Source organism: Ictalurus furcatus, chromosome 14 (genome assembly GCF_023375685.1).
Source record: "Ictalurus furcatus strain D&B chromosome 14, Billie_1.0, whole genome shotgun sequence".
NCBI lineage: Eukaryota > Metazoa > Chordata > Actinopteri > Siluriformes > Ictaluridae > Ictalurus > Ictalurus furcatus.
The window spans coordinates 31,233,494-31,249,521 of NC_071268.1; the positions used below are offsets into that span (position 1 = coordinate 31,233,494).

Genomic DNA, 16,028 nt, shown 5'->3' on the forward strand with positions numbered 1-16,028 from the left:
TCCCTGGCAGCGGAGAGAGAGAGGCGGAGGATTGAACGGGAGGAGAGACTACAGAGGATAGAGAGAGAGGAGAGGAATCGACACAGGTCAGCTCCACTCACTTCCTCTCTTTACTTTAAAAACAGTCACTCATTTCATTCCTTTATTGATTGAAGGATCACCATTTCTGTTGTTGTTGTTATGACAACTAGCTTAGGCACAGGTTTATTGATGCATTATTCAATATTCAGAGTCAGGAATAATTCAGAGTTAGCCTAAGATCAAAACAAAGTCCAAGAAAAGCCAAAATATAAAAATGGCTATTTTAGAAGGAAAAAAAATCAAAAGTGTTATTTGGGTCTTTAACAGTAGCTTTGTGAAGGGATCTTTTCTGAAATCAAAGCCATTAAGGGTTTCATCAAACCATTAAGAGTTCCTCTAGAAGATCCATACAGAAGACCTGTTTAGTGTAACACTGGAAACTAAAATTATTTTGCAAAGAAGACTAAAGCCAGTTTTACTCTGTGAGTTTTCAGTGGTATTTTAAAACGATTCCTCGTCACACCGTACGAGATCCTGTACAATGAACTCTGCTGTGAGTTCTATAGCAGACTGTGTGATAGTGTGTGTTCTCCATGTCAGATGATAAGATGAAGATCCTCTAACAATAGATCTGTTATTAAAGGAAATTACTACGTTCTGCTTAAGTCATGAATTAGCATGATCCAGAAATCAGCTCATGCAGAAAACAGGTTTGCATAAACACACAAATAAATATCTAATGATCTATCACTTTACAGAAATGTTGAGATAACCCTGGCTAAGCTCGGCTAATTTCTGTCAATTTCAAATCTACAAACAAAGCATCATCACTTAAGCCCTGCTGAGTTACTATGGCAACATACACTGACTAGGCATAACATTAAAACCAGCTGCCTAATATTGTGTAGGTCCCCCTTGTGCCACCAAAACAGCTCTGACCCGTCGAAGCATGAAGGTATGCTGTGCTATCTGGCACCAAGATGTTTAAGTCCTTTAAGTCCTGTAAGTTGTGAGGTGGGACCTCCATGCATCGGACTTGTTTGTCCAAAACATCCCACAGATGCTCGATCAGATTGAGATCTGGGGAATCTGGAGGCGGAGTCAACACCTTGAACTCTTTGTCCTGTTCCTCAAACCGTTCCTGAGCAGTGTTTGCAGTGTGTGAGGGAGCGTTATCCTGCTGAAAGAGACCACTGCCATTAGGGAACACCGTTACCATGAAGGGGTGAACTCGATCTGCAGCAGTGTTTAGGTAGGTGGTACGTGTCAAAGTAACATCCACATGAACGCCAGGACCCAAGATTTCCCGGCAGAACATTGCACAGAGCATCACACTTCCTCCACCAGCTCGCCTTCTTCCCATAGTGCACCCTGGTGCCAGATAAGCGACGCACACGCACCAGGCCGTCCACGTGATGTAAAAGAAAACCTGATTCATCAGACCAGACCACTTTCTTTCATTTCTCCATGATCCAGCTGTGATGCACTATGTGTTCTGACTCCTTTCTATAAGAGCCACCATGAACTTTTTCAGCAGACGGGCTTGCCTTCCCTCCTCACACGCATCAGTGAGCCTTGGCCGCACAAGACCCTGTCACTCGTTGTCCTTCCTAAAATAATAAAACTATATATATATTTTTATTGTTTTCTATCAGCAAAGAATACAAAAAATAAATAAAATGATAATAATAATAATAATAATAATATTAAAGGGTGCACACTGGCTTAGTGGTTAGCACGTTCACCTCACAACTCCAGGGTCGGGGGTTCGGTTCCCACCTCTGCCCTGTGTGTGTGGAGTTTGCATGTTCTCCCCGTGCTGCGGGGGTTTCCTCCGGGTACTCTGGTTTCCTCCCCAGTCCAAAGACATGCATGGTAGGCTGATTGGCGTGTCCAAAGTGTCCGTAGTGTATGAATGGGTGTGTGAGTGTGTATGTGATTGTGCCCTGCGATGGATTGGCACCCTGTCCAGGGTGTACCCCGCCTTGTACCCGATGCTCCCTGGGATAGGCTCCAGGTTCCCCGCGACCCAGTAGGATAAGCGGTATAGAAGATGGATGGATGGATAATAATAAATAAATAAATAATGTAATGATCTCTCTGTAGTCGGGACTATGCTGTGAACAGGGAGGAGGCTCGATTAGCTCGGGAAGAAAGGTGAGTGTGCCCCTATTTCGGGTGTCAGAATTTAAACAAATAAAAACTGTGGACTTCATCAATACCCTCTGATTTCCTTCTTTCATCCTCTCTATTTTTCTGACACTCAGATTTAAAACTGCAGAAAGGTTAGCAGCAGAGGAATATGAGCGAGAACGAGCACCGCATGGCTTCTCAGGCATCTGTCAATCATCTCAGGATGACACACCCACTTTTGCCATGTCACAGGAGGTTCTGGATGTGTCCACTATATCACACCTGCCAGGTAATTGTTTACTGATGGCTGTGGATGTTCTTCCTTGGATAGCCTAAAGACTACACTTGCCAAAAACAGTTTACGGTGAAGTCTCAAACACTGAACAGTCAATAACTTCATTTGTTACAATAGACAAAAAGTTAAATGTGTGTTAAAGTTCCTCTAAACACACTTAGCACTACTTGAGTCCCTTCTGAGTCTGGTTCCTCTCAAGGTTTCATCCTCATATTATCTCAGGGAGTTTTTCCTCACCACCGTCACCTCTGGGTTGCTCATAAGGTATAAATTTTAAAAATAAAATTCATATCCAGACTTCTGTAAAGCTGCTTTGTGGCAGTGTCCATTCTTAAAAGTGTTATAAAATTAATAACTGCATTGAATGTAATTGAATATATCATCATCAAATATCAAACAGTCCACTTGTGAAGGCACAATTACATCAAACAGTTATCGCCAAACACTTGCTTGTTCTCTTCGCTTTCCCACAGATGACGAGTTAGAATCAGACTTGCTCTCCCACTCAGAACCTGAGCAAAAGGAACATGAAGAGGAAGAAGAGGAGATCAGTGCCGAACAGGTCATGGAAGAAGCAGAAGAAGAAGGGGAGGAACCTGTAGAGGAAGGGGAGGAGCCTGAAACAGAAGTGGAAGAGCCAGATAACAATACTCAGGATACAGAAGTGGAAGATAGTGGAATCTTGAGCGATAAAGAACGACAGGATGAAGAAGTGAATGAAAAAGATAACTGCTCGGCATCTAGTATATCATCCAGTAGCACTCTGGAGAGAGAGACAGGTAAAGCAGGAAATACATGTGGTATTCAGATAAAACAGGTAAAGGGAGAGAAACAGGTGAGAGAGGAAAGACAGATGGGGAGGTTTTTAGGAGTAAGAGGTAAACAGAGAGAGAGAGGGACAACTGAGGGAGGAAAGACAGGTGATGGAAGAGAGACCTGTATAATTAAATAACAGAAGATGTACTTGTGTTTAAATAAAACTGATCAAATTTGTTAATAATGTATGTTGTAAGCAAACTAATTACTTAATTATTATTATTATTATTATTATTATTATTATTATTATTATTATTATTGTAACTTCTTCTTCTTCTTTTTCTTCTTTTTCTTCTGCTTCTTCTTATTATTATTATTTCAGGTCTGAGCAGTGAGCAATGTAGAGACATCTTAAATAGCAAACTCTTCATGCTGGACATGCTGTACTCGCAGAGCATGAAACCCAGTGAGGAAGAAGAGGAAGAGGAGGCAGAGAATGAAAAGGAAGCTGGTACACAAGAAAATGAAAGTGTGGAGTCACTGGTAGTGGGCGGGTCTAATATGAGTGAGGAAAACAGCGGTGAGAAAAAGCTTGAGAGTGGAACAGTGCAAGCTTTTGCTGAACGCTTTGGAGACCTTGTCAAAGGCCTGAACTCTCCACCAGCTGAAATACAGGAACAGCAGAAGCCCCTCCCTCTCCCACCACTTCCACCCACCAAAACAGAGTCTGACCATATATGGGATCAACTAATGGTGAAGCCTCATGAGCTGCGCATCAGAGACATTGACTTCACCGATTTGGGTGATGAGGATGATCAGGACATCTTGGATTCAGGAGGTTTAATTGGGTCAGAAACTCTGGCTCCACCCCCACCTCCCCCTCCTCCATGCCCCTTCAACACTGCCCCTCCCCCACCCCCTCCAGCCCCTGGAGCTGGGCCAGCTCTGCCTCCTCCCCCTCAACCAGAGTGTTCACTCTTCCAGAAGAAGAAGAAGACAATCCGTTTGTTCTGGAGTGAGGTGAGGCCGGACGAGTGGCGGTTTCTGGGATTAAGAAGGGGACACCTGTCCCTCTGGTCAAAACTGGAACCAGTGAAACTGGACATGAGCAAACTGGAGCACCTATTTGAGAGCAAGTCCAAGGAAATGAATGTAATCAAGGTAACCATTCCATAATTTTATTTACATTCTGTAACTTTCCATTTGCAGAATGTAGGGGATGTTGGTGTGTGATGCGGGATGTTGGTGTTTGATTTAGGGTTGGGTTGGTTACTATTATGCTAGTTTTAGGGTTGGGCTAGAGTTACTATAATGCAAGTGTTAGGTTTTGGCTATAGTAACCCTAGCCAAACTCTAACGCTCGCATAATGGTAACCCTAGCCAAACGCTAAAACTCCCCCAACCCTAACACTCACATTATAGTAACCTAGCCCAACCCTAACTCTAGCACAATAGTAACCCCAGCCCAACCCTAACACTAGCATTATAGTAACCCTAGCCAAACTCTAACACCCGCATAACAGTACCCTTAGCCCAACCCTAACACTAGCGGATGTTGGTGTTTGATTGAGGATGTTGCTGTTTGATAGAGATGTTGGTGTTTGATGCTTAATTTTGGTGTTTGATGGGGATGTTGGTGTTTGATTGGTGATGATGGTGTTTGATTGGGGCTGTTTGTGTTTGATGGAGATGTTGGTGTTTGATGCTGAATTTTGGTGTTTGATAGGGGAAGTTGGTGTTTGATTGGGGATGTTGAATGATTGGGGATGTTGGTGTTTGATTGGGGATGTTGGTGTTTGATAGGGGCTGTTGGTGTTTGATGGGGATGTTAGTGTTTGATTGGGGACGTTGGTGTTTGGGGATGTTGGTGTTTGACTGGGGATGTTGGTGTTTGATTGGGGATGTTGGTTTTTGGGGATGTTGGTGTTTGATTGGGGATGTTGGTGTTTGATGGGGATGTTGGTGTTTGATAGGGGATGTTGGTGTTTGATTGGGGATGTTGGTGATTGGTTATGTTAGTGTTTGATTGGGGATGTTGGTTTTTGGGGATGTTGGTGTTTGATTGGGGATGTTGGTGTTTGATTGGGGATGTTGGTGTTTGATAGGAGATGTTGGTGTTTGATTGGGGATGTTGGTGTTTGATTGGGGATGTTGGTGTGTGATGGAGACTTTTGGAGTTTGTTTTTGTCTGAGAATTCTGGAATTTGCTCATGGAATTATTTATGTTTTGATACCTTCCCTCTGCAGAATGTTTGTGGTTAATGGAGAATGTTGATGAATGTTGGTCTTTGATTGAGAATTTTGGCATTTGGATTTTGGAGAATGTATGTGGTTGATGTATAATGGTGCGTGCTGTTTTTCTGATGGTGTATGTTGGTATTTGAGAGTGTGTGTTTGAGTAAGAATGCTGTGTAGATAGAAATGTTGGTGTTTGTATGCATTTATTTGTAATCAGTTCATTTTGATGGTGTTTAATATGTTTACTAGAGATCTTTTTCTTTCTTTGTAATGGTTTCACATGTATGTTGTGTTTTTTAGAAAACAGTAGTGGATAGTAAAAGGCAAGAGATCATTGTCCTGGATTCCAAACGCAGTAATGCCATTAACATCGGGCTCACTGCGCTCCCTCCACCACGAACCATCAAAGCCGCCATACTCAACTTTGATGAATATGCACTCAACAAGGAGGGCATTGAGGTGAAAAGTCCATAGTCGTGTGCACACACAGTCACATTTACAGTATAATGGTGAGTTATAAACTATATAGATTATACTCACCAATCATTGCTCTTTGTGTCTATTCTGTAGAAGCTCCTGATGATGGTTCCAACTGAAGAGGAGAAGCTGAGGATTCAGGAAGCTCACATGTTGAATCCTGATGTTCCTTTGGGCAGTGCTGAGTCCTTCCTACTAACTCTCTCTTCCATCAGTGAACTCTGTGCTCGCCTCCACCTTTGGGCCTTTAAAATGGACTATGAAACCATTGAAAAAGTGTGTGTGTGTGTGTTTGATGGGTTTGAATTTTGGCTTTGCCTGTGAGGGCCTTGCTGATGATCCCTGGTCAAACTGTTATACTGGCAGCATTGTTTCCTGTTTGAAAGTGCCTTGTGGCTAATTATTTAATTGGTGGTGGTGTTTCCTGTTTGGCAGGAAGTGGCAGAGCCTTTACAGGACCTGAAGGAGGGCATGGAGCAGCTGGAGAAGAATAAGACATTCCGCTACATCCTCTCAGCTGTGCTTGGTATTGGAAACTTTCTCAACGGATCTAAAGTGAGTGATGAGTACTGTTAATAGCACTAATAGTGGTTAGCAAAACAAATTAGTTTGAGGTATTTGATGATGCCAGTGTTGCAGTGTTGCTCGCATGGGCCCAAAGTCTTGTTTTCTACTTTAGTCTTATAGATACAGTGTTAAAACTAAGGACAAATCCAAGTAAGCCAAATGACAGTTTTGATTTGGGCATTTGTGTCTGTTTGTGTGTGTAGGCTAAAGGTTTTGAGCTGAGTTACCTGGAGAAGGTTCCAGAGGTGAAGGACACAGTCCATAAACAATCTCTACTGCACCATGTCTGTTCAGCAGTAGTGGAAAACTTCACAGATAGTACAGACCTTTACTCGGAGATTGGCGCTATTACACGCTCTGCTAAGGTATACACACGCACATGCAAGTATACACATAGTCAAAAATTTGCTGGAGGTTTATCAGCTTCCTTCTGAGGCAGGGCCCTTCAAAACATTCACATACTCATACACACTTAGGGGTAACAGAAATATACTTTACAGAAATATATAAGATCCGGATATAATTTTTACATTTATAAATGTATCCCTCATGAGCAGCCAGAGGTGGTGAGGAAAAACCTTCTGAGATGATATGAGTAAGAAACCTTGAGAAGAACCAGACTCAAAAGGGAACCATCTGGGTGACACCGGATATAAATTAATAAATCCCTTCCTTAACTGTGTACTACAGTAGTGCAGTTGTGTAACCAGGACATTCAGTACAGTTTTAACATGAAGTTTTTTTTGTTGAACTTTTCCACAGTTCACTGATGGAGACTTGTGCAAAACTGCCATCTTCATGGTTTCTAAGTGTACGTTTAGGTTGTACATTTGGGGCCTTCCTCAGCAGCAGCGAGTGATTTCCAAGTGATGAGAACTCAAATGAGATGTAGGGCATCAGGTTGGATCAGGCAGGTCCGGAGAGCAGCAAGGGTCAGGATTACTGGTATCTCAGGAGTAGCATGTGAAATGCCCGAAAAAGGTAAAAAAAAAACATTCAGAAACCAAGTGGGAAAAAATAAGTACACCCTTCCTACTTCAGCAGTCATTAAGACGCAATTAGCAGCCAGGTATTACTAATGAAATGCACAAGATTAGTTATCTTTAAGAAAGCTGATATTTGGGCAGTTTGGTGTTCTGAAGCACTCGGGTGTGTGTCTACACCATGCCAAGAAGAAAGGACATCAGCCATGACCTCAGAGAAGCAATTGTTGCTGCTCATCAATCTGGGAAGGGTTATAAGACCATCTCCAAACTATTTGAAATTCACCATTCTACAGTGAGGAGGATTGTTTACAAATGGAGAGCCTTGAAGACAGTTGTCAGTCTTCCCAGGAGTGAGTGTCCTAGTAAACTCAGCCCAAGATCAGACTGTTTAATGCTCAGACATATAAATAAAAACACACTATCTACATCATGTGACCTACAGGCCTCTGTACACACACAGGGCGGTTGTGTCTCAGGTGGTAGAGCGGGTTTTCCACTAATCGTAGGGTTGGAGGTTCGATTCCCGGCCCACATGACTCCACATGCCGAAGTGTCCTTGTGCAAGACACTGAACCCCAAGTTGCTCCCGATGGGAAGTTAGCGCCTTGCATGGCAGCTCTGCTACCACTGGTGTGTGAGTGTGTGTGTGAATGGGTGAATGAGACACAATGTAAAGAGCTTTGGATAAAAGTGCTATATAAGTGCACCATTTACCATGTAGTTTATGTTTATGTTCATGATAGCACAATCAGAAAAAGTAAAGAGAGTTGTAGCTGCTCCCAAACTTATTCTTCTGGTCAGATTAAAATGTACGCTTCAACTGATGTTTGTCGTTTCTTTTATTGCATTCCTTCACAACTTAAGCGCATTCACTCACCGTCAAACACCATGAAAAATGCGTGCGCCTTCCGACCAGAGATCTAGGAGTAGCTGTAACGCTTTACTGTTTAATTATTCTCTTCTTTAGCATCTAACTCCGTGTACAGCGTAGCACCAAAAACTGCATACACATTTTTGCACTGCTATTAGTTAGGCTAATCACATGACCACAGTAACTTAAATTAAATGCAGCTCACTAGTTTAACCTGTAGGTGTCACTATTTCTGCAACCCTTGTAAAACAAAACTCACATAGGCAAATTATTGTTAATATTTATATTGCATTATTGTAATAACAACAACATAACAAATAAATACTTTAAAGGCTTAAAGAAAGAAAAGACCCATACATGTTTTAAGCGACAGCTACAAGAGTGCTGTAAGTCACTCTGTAAGACCAAGTGACCAGAGGAACTAGATCATTGCCAAAGACAGGGTAGGGACTGGGTCATTAGAGGGCAAGGAGACGGTGAAATGGGAAATCAGGAGCTCAGACTGCAGCGAAAAGAGAAATTTTACACTCGCAAATATTCATGCACATCTACCTACAGTACAAACGCACTGTTGTTCTGAAGAATGTATGAATTCCTCTCCAGGTGGACTTTGACTTGCTGCAGGAGAATCTGGCACAGATGGAACGCCGCTGCAAAGCATCATGGGAAAATTTGAAGCTGATTGCTAAGCACGAGATGAAACCAGCACTCAAGCAGAAGTTGACTGACTTCCTGAAGGACTGTGCAGAGAGGATTATCATATTGAAGACTGTCCATCGCCGCATTATCAATCGGTAACACAAACACACACACACACACACACACACACACATATAGATAGATACTGTATGTTCATTGTGAGCATTGTGGGTAATTTATAAGCTCATGTGTTACACACTGAGCATAACAACATATAAACACTTCAGAATGAATTCCGACCTTCAAGATATCTAGTTTGAATGGATTCTGTGAATTGTAGTGCTTTGGACTGTCTACTAGTAAGAACCCCAGTTAGACATAAATTCCAGAATTGGTGTTGGAACTCTTTTTGATTATAGGGGCGGCTGTGTCTCAGGTGGTAGAGCGGGTTGTCCACTAATGATTCCCGGCCCACCACATGCCGAAGTGTCCTTGGGCAAGACACTGAGCCCCAAGTTGCTCATGATGGCAGGCTAGTGCCTTGCATGGTAGCTGAAGCTCTGCAGCTCTGCTCCCACTGGTGTGTGAGTGTATGTGAATGAGTGACTGAGAAACAGTGTAAAGTGCTTTGTAGAACCACTAAGGTTAAAAAGCGCTATATAAGTGCAGACCATTTACCATTTATGGTCAATAGGAAACACACCCAACCATTCAAATTTTCTATTCACCATTTTTCATAAATTACCTTTCTTGCAGGTTCCATGCATTCCTGCTCTTTCTCGGTCACCCAGCATTCGGAATTCGTGAGATCAGCGTTCATCGGTTCTGCAAAATCATTAGTGAATTTGCACTGGAGTACCGAACCACACGAGAGAGAATACTCCAGCAAAAACAGAAACGAGCTGACCATCGTGAGAGGAACAGAACACGCGGCAAGATGATCATGGACATCAATGCCACAGTGAGTGACCATAATCTGACCTTTTCTGTATTTTAAGTGTCATTGACTGAAAGCAGTAACGACGGAATTTAATGTTGGATGAAGGTTTTAATTTTTTCAGTAGCTGACGGTTGTGTGTTTGTGTCCCCAGTAAAGCTCTAATCCTTTGTTTTACTAGTATTGTGGACTCCAGTCACATGACTAAGACTTGAGTCACAAATTTCCTGACTTTCGACTCAATTAAAAAAAGACATGTGACTCGACTCTTGACATCAGAGTTGTGACTTCACTTGGACTCAAGCCCTATTATTTGGAAAGACAAATTTTCAAATAAAAAATGAAAAATTATACTTGTAAAAGTGTGCAGTGAACCAACTATTCTTTTTCCCCAACAAACAATTAATTTTCAGCAAAACAGCATAAATCTTCATTTCCAAGGTCAACATTCAGACAGCTGATCAGCTTGCACTAGACTACTACAAAGTTGAAAGACTTTGCATTCCCCGATGAAAGAATCACTGTGTGGTAGCCATGCTCTCAAAAATAGAAAATTTGCCTACAAAGATTGTGTTGTTTGCAGCAACAAAAGGATAGCAGCATGTAGAACCTGTGGTTCTAGCATATCAGATGCAAAAGCAACAACCTCAAATGTTGTTGAGCATTTGAAATTGAACAAAAGCAAAGACAAATTGAACTGAGATAGAATGTTACACTTGGTGGAAATACTCTACACGTCATCTCATGTGAAATTGAACTGAATTATAAAGTTTTTATTGTAAAGGTTATGCGTGTTTCAAGTATCTACTGTATAAATTTCTATTAAGTCATAAAGTTTGTCTAGAAAGTGATGAACACCAATTTTTAAAAAAAAAAAAAAGGCTGCATGATATAAAAAAAAAATAGTATACTGATTATTTCTCAGATCTTAAATTTGGTAGAGAACACATTATGTCTTGATTATGGCTCGAATCTTGAAGTTAAGGACTTGTTATTATTTATCAGTCTTGACTTGGGACTCAAGGGAATGCCAACACCTGAGTAGTTTATTGGGGCATCTATTAATTGTAGCTTAGAAAGTATATCCAGTATAACAGTAAATGTAAATGTTTAATACAAAATAGTATATAACAGAAGAAACATAACAGGAAGTAGATAGAGTATATAACATGAGTAATAAAACCCAGATACTGCATAAGACTACAGGAAAACAAGAGAGAGAAAATAAATAACAGAAGTAAGATTGACAGAAAATAGATGTATATACAGAGTAAATATAACAGGAAGTGATTATACAGTATATTAAAACATAACACAGATAACATCATGTGTGAGTGTTTGGCCTTAACCAATTAGAAAGCTGTAATTTTGTCAACATACAGGATCCATGCACATCAGATCTATTTATTGATTCAGTTCTTACTTCCTGTCCCTCTCCTCTACTCTGTAGACAGATGATGAAGAAGAGAATGGGGTATGACACTGTGTATACATCTCTGTGTGCATGTGTGAGCATTGGCTCTGCAGTGTACTAACAACCACGCCGAGTACGTGGTATAATTCCATCACTGCTAATCAACACTTTACACTGATTTAACTTTAACTTAAAGTTAAATTTAACTTGTGCTGTCTGTGTGGTTTATCATGGGTGTAATAATTATAATGTGAATGGATGTAATAATTATAATTTACATAAACACATACATATCAAAAAGAAAAAAGTAAATTAGAGTATGTTTTGTTTTTTTTTGTTTTTTTGTTTGTTTTTTTTTACAACTACTACATTCATAATTGGACTACACTACCTTTATTTATCCTTATGCAAATTGTGCCAGTATCTGGCCAACTCCTATCTCTGACACTTGCCTTTGCCATCTGAGTTATGCCATGCCATTGTTTCAGTGTTTAAAAATCAGATGAGCCATGCCAAATTTCAGTTCAGAGAAATTCATCTCCATGAACAGTTTTTATTTCAGCTGATATGAAATCCTGCATTTACTCACCTGCTCCTTACTATTGTGAAATAGTAAAGAAAATCTAATACCTAGTTTTGACTGCATTAATGCGGTCCACTTTTTGGTTATTTCTATGTTTGTTTGTTTTTTACACAGACAAGTCAGGGAGCTGGAAGCAGCTGCAGCAGTAGTGTCCCTACAGTAAGAAAAAGTGAAATGCAGGGACTGAACCATGAGGAAGATGCAGCAGAGCATGAAAATATGAAAGCAATACTAAAGAGAAGCCAGCAGGGTAGCAGCACTAACCGGTGCGGAGTACCGGGATTACGCACACGGACAAGGGCAAGACCCAGCAGAAGTAAGAACCAAATACATGCACTCATAGTCCATAATGCCACAAATGCTCATACATTAAGTATCATACTAAATATGATCAGTTTCTGAGGTACAAATGGAACAGGTGAGGCAAGATTCTGAGGTACAGATGGTACAGGTGAGGCAAGATTCTGAGGTACTGATGGTACAGGTGAGGCAAGATTCTGAGGTACAGATGGTACAGGTGAGGCAAGATTCTGAGGTACTGATGGTACAGGTGAGGCAAGATTCTGAGGTACAAATGGTACAGGTGAGGCAAGATTCTGAGGTACAGATGGTACAGGTGAGGCAAGATTCTGAGGTACTGATGGTACAGGTGAGGCAAGATTCTGAGGTACAAATGGTACAGGTGAGGCAAGATTCTGAGGTACAGATGGTACAGGTGAGGCAAGATTCTGAGGTACAGATGGTACAGGTGAGGCAAGATTCTGAGGTACTGATGGTACAGGTGAGGCAAGATTCTGAGGTACAGATGGTACAGGTGAGGCAAGATTCTGAGGTACAGATGGTACAGGTGAGGCAAGATTCTGAGGTACTGATGGTACAGGTGAGGCAAGATTCTGAGGTACTCATGGTACAGGTGAGGCAAGATTCTGAGGTACTCATGGTACAGGTGAGGCAAGATTCTGAGGTACTCATGGTACAGGTGAGGCAAGATTCTGAGGTACTGATGGTACAGGTGAGGCAAGATTCTGAGGTACTGATGGTACAGGTGAGGCAAGATTCTGAGGTACTGATGGTACAGGTGAGGCAAGATTCTGAGGTATTGATGGTACAGCTGAGGCAAGATTCTGAGGTACACGTGGAACAGGTGAGGCAAGATTCTGAGGTACACATGGAACAGGTGAGGCAAGATTCTGAGGTACAGATGGTACAGGTGAGGCAAGATTCTGAGGTACTGATGGTACAGGTGAGGCAAGATTCTGAGGTACTGATGGTACAGGTGAGGCAAGATTCTGAGGTACTGATGGTACAGCTGAGGCAAGATTCTGAGGTACTGATGGTACAGGCGAGGCAAGATTCTGAGGTATTGATGGTACAGGTGAGGCAAGATTCTGAGGTATTGATGGTACAGGTGAGGCAAGATTCTGAGGTACTGATGGTACAGGTGAGGCAAGATTCTGAGGTATTGATGGTACAGGTGAGGCAAGATTCTGAGGTATTGATGGTACAGCTGAGGCAAGATTCTGAGGTACACATGGAACAGGTGAGGCAAGATTCTGAGGTACAAATGGTACAGGTGAGGCAAGATTCTGAGGTACTGATGGTACAGGTGAGGCAAGATTCTGAGGTACTGATGGTACAGGTGAGGCAAGATTCTGAGGTATTGATGGTACAGCTGAGGCAAGATTCTGAGGTACTGATGGTACAGGTGAGGCAAGATTCTGAGGTATTGATGGTACAGCTGAGGCAAGATTCTGAGGTACTGATGGTACAGCTGAGGCAAGATTCTGAGGTACAGATGGTACAGCTGAGGCAAGATTCTGAGGTACAGATGGTACAGCTGAGGCAAGATTCTGAGGTACAGATGGTACAGGTGAGGCAAGATTCTGAGGTACAGATGGTACAGGTGAGGCAAGATTCTGAGGTACTGATGGTACAGGTGAGGCAAGATTCTGAGGTACAGATGGTACAGGTGAGGCAAGATTCTGAGGTACTGATGGTACAGGTGAGGCAAGATTTCAAGGTACAGATGTTACAGATGGTACAAGTCATAATTTTACAGAGCATCAAATAAAATTCTGATGCTCTGTTTTAATTTTTGACACACCAGTGAAATGTTTGTCACATCCAGGTCGTACTGCGGCAGCATCAGCAAATGAAGATAGCATGACCAACGATGCAGCTGATGAGATCATGGAACGAATAGTACGTTCGGCTACACAGAATTCACAAGATCGCACCCAACCACGTGAACGGAGACGCTCCCGCGCCAACCGTAAATCATGTATGTTAGAAATTACCTACCAGCCAACCTCAATTTACACATGGTAATGTGTCAGTATGAGCTGAATGTGAGTGGTAATAAATCTCATCTACATTATATCCTGATCACCTCACTCTCATTCTCTCTTTCTCTCTTAGTGAGGAGGACATTAAAGAATGATTTGACCCCAGAGGAGGCACAAGCCCTTTGTTTGGAAGCCTTGGTGATGCAGGTGTGACGATATAACCTTTATAATCTTTACACAAACACGTACGCCTATCACTACTGTAGCAGTGATACCATTTTTGAGTGGGGGAGTCTGTATTAGATTTTTGAGATCAGGGTTGCAGTGCACCAGTAAGTTTTTTTGTTTTAACCTGTAGCATCATTACTGTTTGTGGGTGTAAACGTATTGGTGCTGCACAAGCATTTTTTGCTGGTTGTATTAGGTATAGGAACTGAAGTTTGTGGTTTTTTTTGTTTGTTTGTTTTTAGAATCACTTTAGTGTTTTCTGTTTCTAACATTTATTTTCTTTCTTTTGTAGTGATGGATTCAATGCCATTGTAGAGTAAATGCAGAATATCTCCACAGGAACAGAAAAACAAGCAAGACTGTACTGTTATTTGCAAAGAATTTCTGATTTATGAAAAATTTAGTAAAAATATGATAAAAATAAGTTAGACTTGCAGTATTCCTTTAATAATATTGCGTTGGGTAATACACCCCCTTTCAGCAACTCGTGTTGAATTTTCTTTTATGAGAGGGATTTACACAAGGATTTTTTGTTTTGTTTTTAGGGATTTTTCTATATTTTGAAGTGTCCTGAAAGCACTAGAAAGTGTTCACTATTAAAACTGAACGAGTGAAATGACCCCTATAATGAGTGAGGGGATTCAAACCAGGGAAAGTGGATGAGGGTGCATTAAAATGAGTATTGAAACACAGCCTCTTTTTCACTCTCTGTAGTATGTGGGCTTTAAACATTGCCTTTCATTATTAATAACTTTAATTCACTGTTTATTTTTCTCTGCTTATTTTATTTTACTGCTTATTTTATCAAACACATTTGACCATGTTTATGTTCTAATTTGTTAAAAAGAATAACCTTGAATGACATATTACTGTAATAATTGTACAGTATTTTGACCCAACTGTCCTGTGCACATTATTTGAGAGATTCATAGTAAAAATTAAAGATTTATATTGGTTAGATATTAACAGAAGCCACATTTAGTTCTTTTTAAAGTGTAATTGAATGGTTGATATTGCATTTCTTTCAAATTATTCTGGAAAAAGTACCTTGTAATATTTTGGTTTTGTACAAAATTTCCAAATGCCCTTCTTTAATACTGCTATGTGGTTTGTTTATCTTTTCTATGTATTATATGCTATTTCACTGTATAAATTGTGTTACGTTTTAATTTAATGAAGATATAAAAAAACAACTTGCACGGTCACATAAATACACAGCTGTGCTTTACGTTTACACACAGCACTTGATCTATACTACAGTGCATGGCTTTTATTTATTTATTTATAAAGATTAAAATGAGCGTTTTTGTGCAGCAGAGGTTGTATTTTGTTTTTAATGGATGAAAGTTTGCAATAATTTATTTTCTCTGCAATTTAATTCCTAGACTGGAAAAAAAAAAAGTCACTCTTCTAAATATGTACCTGAATGAACTTTTGGCCATGCCTGCTTCGATCAAAAAGTTCAAGGACTTACTGATCAGGAGTTTAATGTATTGTTTAATGTAATTAATTTAACAGAAATATGGATTAAACCAAATGAGTACAGAGCAGTAAATGAAGCAAGGCCTTCTGGATACAGTTATATACATCAGCCCCGT

General features: G+C 40.8%; 1 protein-coding gene across 3 annotated transcripts in view; it reads left to right on the forward strand.

Annotated features, from left to right (window-relative positions):
- The window catches only part of fhod3a (formin homology 2 domain containing 3a), a 91,301-nt gene extending 75,566 nt beyond the window's left edge, over positions 1–15,735 (forward strand). Inside the window, exons 12-27 of one of the 3 annotated variants that reach the window (XM_053641203.1) lie at positions 1–86; positions 2,128–2,178; positions 2,289–2,443; positions 2,923–3,228; positions 3,588–4,366; positions 5,744–5,902; positions 6,014–6,196; positions 6,356–6,475; positions 6,691–6,852; positions 8,948–9,138; positions 9,740–9,944; positions 11,371–11,394; positions 12,032–12,233; positions 14,046–14,198; positions 14,336–14,409; positions 14,723–15,735. The exon at positions 1–86 is cut by the window's left edge and continues 43 nt beyond it. In XM_053641203.1, the coding sequence (XP_053497178.1) occupies positions 1–86; positions 2,128–2,178; positions 2,289–2,443; positions 2,923–3,228; positions 3,588–4,366; positions 5,744–5,902; positions 6,014–6,196; positions 6,356–6,475; positions 6,691–6,852; positions 8,948–9,138; positions 9,740–9,944; positions 11,371–11,394; positions 12,032–12,233; positions 14,046–14,198; positions 14,336–14,409; positions 14,723–14,725 (2,853 nt within the window). In that variant the 3' untranslated portion in view covers positions 14,726–15,735. Of the gene's footprint in view, positions 87–2,127; positions 2,179–2,288; positions 2,444–2,922; positions 3,229–3,587; positions 4,367–5,743; positions 5,903–6,013; positions 6,197–6,355; positions 6,476–6,690; positions 6,853–8,947; positions 9,139–9,739; positions 9,945–11,370; positions 11,395–12,031; positions 12,234–14,045; positions 14,199–14,335 lie in introns of all 3 variants that reach the window. The other 2 variants (XM_053641202.1, XM_053641204.1) reach the window with 2 other exon arrangements.
- The last annotated feature ends 293 nt before the right edge of the window (positions 15,736–16,028 follow it).